Source organism: Castor canadensis, chromosome 16 (assembly GCF_047511655.1).
Source record: "Castor canadensis chromosome 16, mCasCan1.hap1v2, whole genome shotgun sequence".
In the NCBI taxonomy this organism is placed as follows: Eukaryota; Metazoa; Chordata; class Mammalia; order Rodentia; family Castoridae; genus Castor; species Castor canadensis.
In genome coordinates, this window is record NC_133401.1 from 68087684 (window position 1) to 68090629 (window position 2946).

A 2946-nucleotide genomic window follows, 5' to 3' on the forward strand; every position below is an offset into this window, starting at 1 on the left:
TAAAATAGAATAAGTGGCTCTGAAATGGCTTTTGGGACCTATAATCTCTGCTCATCATTTAGCCACTGCCATGCATAGAAAGGTCCAAGGAGACCCAAGGGGTGCGAGTTCCCATGGAGATGGAGTCTGCCTCCTGCAAACCTGAGTTACAAAAGCAGTGCTGTGTGTGTCCAACTGCACCAGTAGACTTGATCACACAATATGATTCCTCTAATTAACTGTGTACCTGTATTTACTGCATGCCAAATGGCAGAGTAGCAGAGTGACACATTAATTGTAAGATTTTATTAAATTTTGTCTTGTTTGTTCAAATAATCATCTTTCTATTATATATGTACATGTAACAGAAATATTATATTATTCTAATATATATTAGAATTATTTAGACTTGTATAAAAGGATACAGGAGAAAAATCATTTGTTTTATACAGATTGTTGATTGCTGCCTTCAGCTACAGATATATACAAGTATGGACTCTCTAGTAGAGGTCAGGTATTAAGGATATTTCAAGCCAAATCAAATCTTGTCTCTCTGTTTAATGTCTGTCCAACTTGAAGTAAGTAATATACAAATAATCTAACATGCATTCTCTTGATCAATAAAACTAATTGAGTCACAGGGAACATATCTATATTTAATGTTGTAAGATTTAAATATAATTATGTAGCAAATTCATCACCATGGTTTTTGATCAATATTAAAGATTCAAGAACTAAAAAATAATATTATCACATGCATCAGTTTTGTGCAGAGAAGAAAGATATTCCCACTGATGAAAGACTATATAACTAAGAAGTATCTAGAACCCTGGCCAGTTCCAGAGTGGAGGCAGACACATGTAATCCAGCTATTCTGGAGGCAGAGATTGGGAGGAATTACAGTTCAAGGCCGGCCTGTGTAAAATGTTAGTAAGACACTATCTCAACCAATAAAGTGGATGTGGTAGCATCCCAGCTACATGGGAAGCACAGATAAAAGGATCATGGTCCAAAGCCATCCCTGGGCAAAACCATGAGAACTTATCTAAAAAATAACTAGTAAAAGAGGGCTTGTAGGTGTGGCACAAATGGTAGGGTTCTTGCCTAGCATGTATGAGTCCTGAGTTCAAATGCTAGTACCACAAAAAAAGGAAAAATAAAATAAATAGAACCCATATCAGAATGGACCACAGGAAAATTATGAAGGAAAATAAACACAAATTTTATTTTCTTTCCAGACACTCTTCTGCTACTTATAATTCACTCTCAATGAAAGAGAATTGGCAGAGTGTGGTAGTAGGGACTGAATTTAGTATTACAGAAAGTATCTCACCTTCATCACATACTTGATATGTGAATGTAGATAGGTTATTCAAACTTTTTGAAACATTGTTCAATCATAAAACAGTAGGGAATATAATCAAATATACAAAGATGATTTATTCAACATGGTAAAGGACATGATATCTAAAAGCTTCCATGTTCCATGAACTACCTTTAACCATAATTCCTTATGTGTACCAAATAACAGTGACAACTAGAAGGCTGGGAGAACATAATTCCTTATGTGTGCCAAAAAATAGTGACCAGTAGTAGTAGATGTTGCACAGTCACAATCAGTTACTAAACCAGTACTTAACTCATGTCCTCTGGAGGTAGAAAAATGCCATTCATGGGACCTGTGTAGGATAGCATTAAAAAGCACTGTCACATTTAATTAAGTCTTCTTCCTTATCAGAAAAGCTTAGAAACCATTGCTACTTTCCTCCTGCAAACAGAATAATGCACTCCTCAACTTTCTGGTGGAAAGTTGTAATGTAAATCAGCTCTTACTCCATCTAGAACAATGATCATAGACACCAAACTAGAAACCCATTGCAACTCCCACTTCCAACTTCCCAGAAAGAAAAGCATTAAAACCCAAAGGCTTATTGAGGACTGCATTTTAATGAACAACATTCTTCAAAGAGCAGAACAGTTCTCAGAATATGAAAGTGATGACAGAAAATTCTGCTGGTCTTCCTTCTCCTCCTACGCTGAGTCTCTGCATCTCCCCACTACCTTCCACAGAGCCCCCTTCACATCTTTGTTCCTCAGGGTATAAATCAGAGGATTGAGCATGGGGGTGAGTACAGTGTAAAAAAGGGCAACAAACTTTCCCTCACTCTCAGAATAACTGCCCATGGGCTGTAGGTATGTGTACATGGCTGAGCCATAAAATAGAGAAACAACCAGGAGGTGGGACCCACAAGTCCCAAAGGCCTTTCTTCTCCCAGCCATTGATTTGATCTTTAGCACTGCCCTGGCAATGCGGGCATAGGATCCTAGAATTAGTGCTGCAGGAAAGACCAAGATGATGGCTCCAGCCACAAACAAATTGGCCTCTGCTCCTCCTGGGTCCTCACAAGCCAAGTTTAGGAGAATGAGCATGTCACAGAAGAAGTGATTGAGGTCATGGCCACAGAGAGGCATGGCTGTTACAAGGCCTGTTTGAATCAGAGAGTTAGTAAAGCCCCCCAACCAGGAAGCAATAGCCAATGCCTGGCAGAGAAGGGGGTGCATTATGATTGTGTACTGGAGAGGACGACAGACAGCAGCATAGCGGTCAAAGGCCATCACCACCAGAAGCACACACTCAGTTCCACCCAGGGAGAGGGTTATGAAGAGCTGGGCCACACATCCTCCATAGCTGATGGTCCTGTCACGTCCAGAAAGATTGATCAGAAGCTGGGGCACAGTGCTGGTGGTGTAGCAGAGGTCCAGGAAGGAGAGGTGGCAGAGGAAGAAGTACATGGGTGTGTGCAGTCTCAGGTCCAGTCGGGAGAGAGTGATGATGGTGGTGTTGCCAAAGAGAGTTAGGGAGTAGAAAACTGAAATGAGGACAAAGAAGAGAAGTTCCAGTTGGGGCCAATCTGAGAAGCCCACCAAAATGAAGCCCCCATCCAAACTAGAGTTGAATCTTCCCAT

The 2946-nt window shown here is 40.4% G+C and overlaps 1 protein-coding gene across 1 annotated transcript; it reads right to left on the reverse strand.

Annotated features, from left to right (window-relative positions):
* Window positions 1-2010: 2010 nt before the first annotated feature.
* On the reverse strand, window positions 2011-2946 carry LOC141418200 (olfactory receptor 2Y1B-like). The gene has a single exon (XM_074058639.1). It carries the CDS (start codon window positions 2944-2946, stop codon window positions 2011-2013), a length of 936 nt encoding a protein of 311 aa, XP_073914740.1.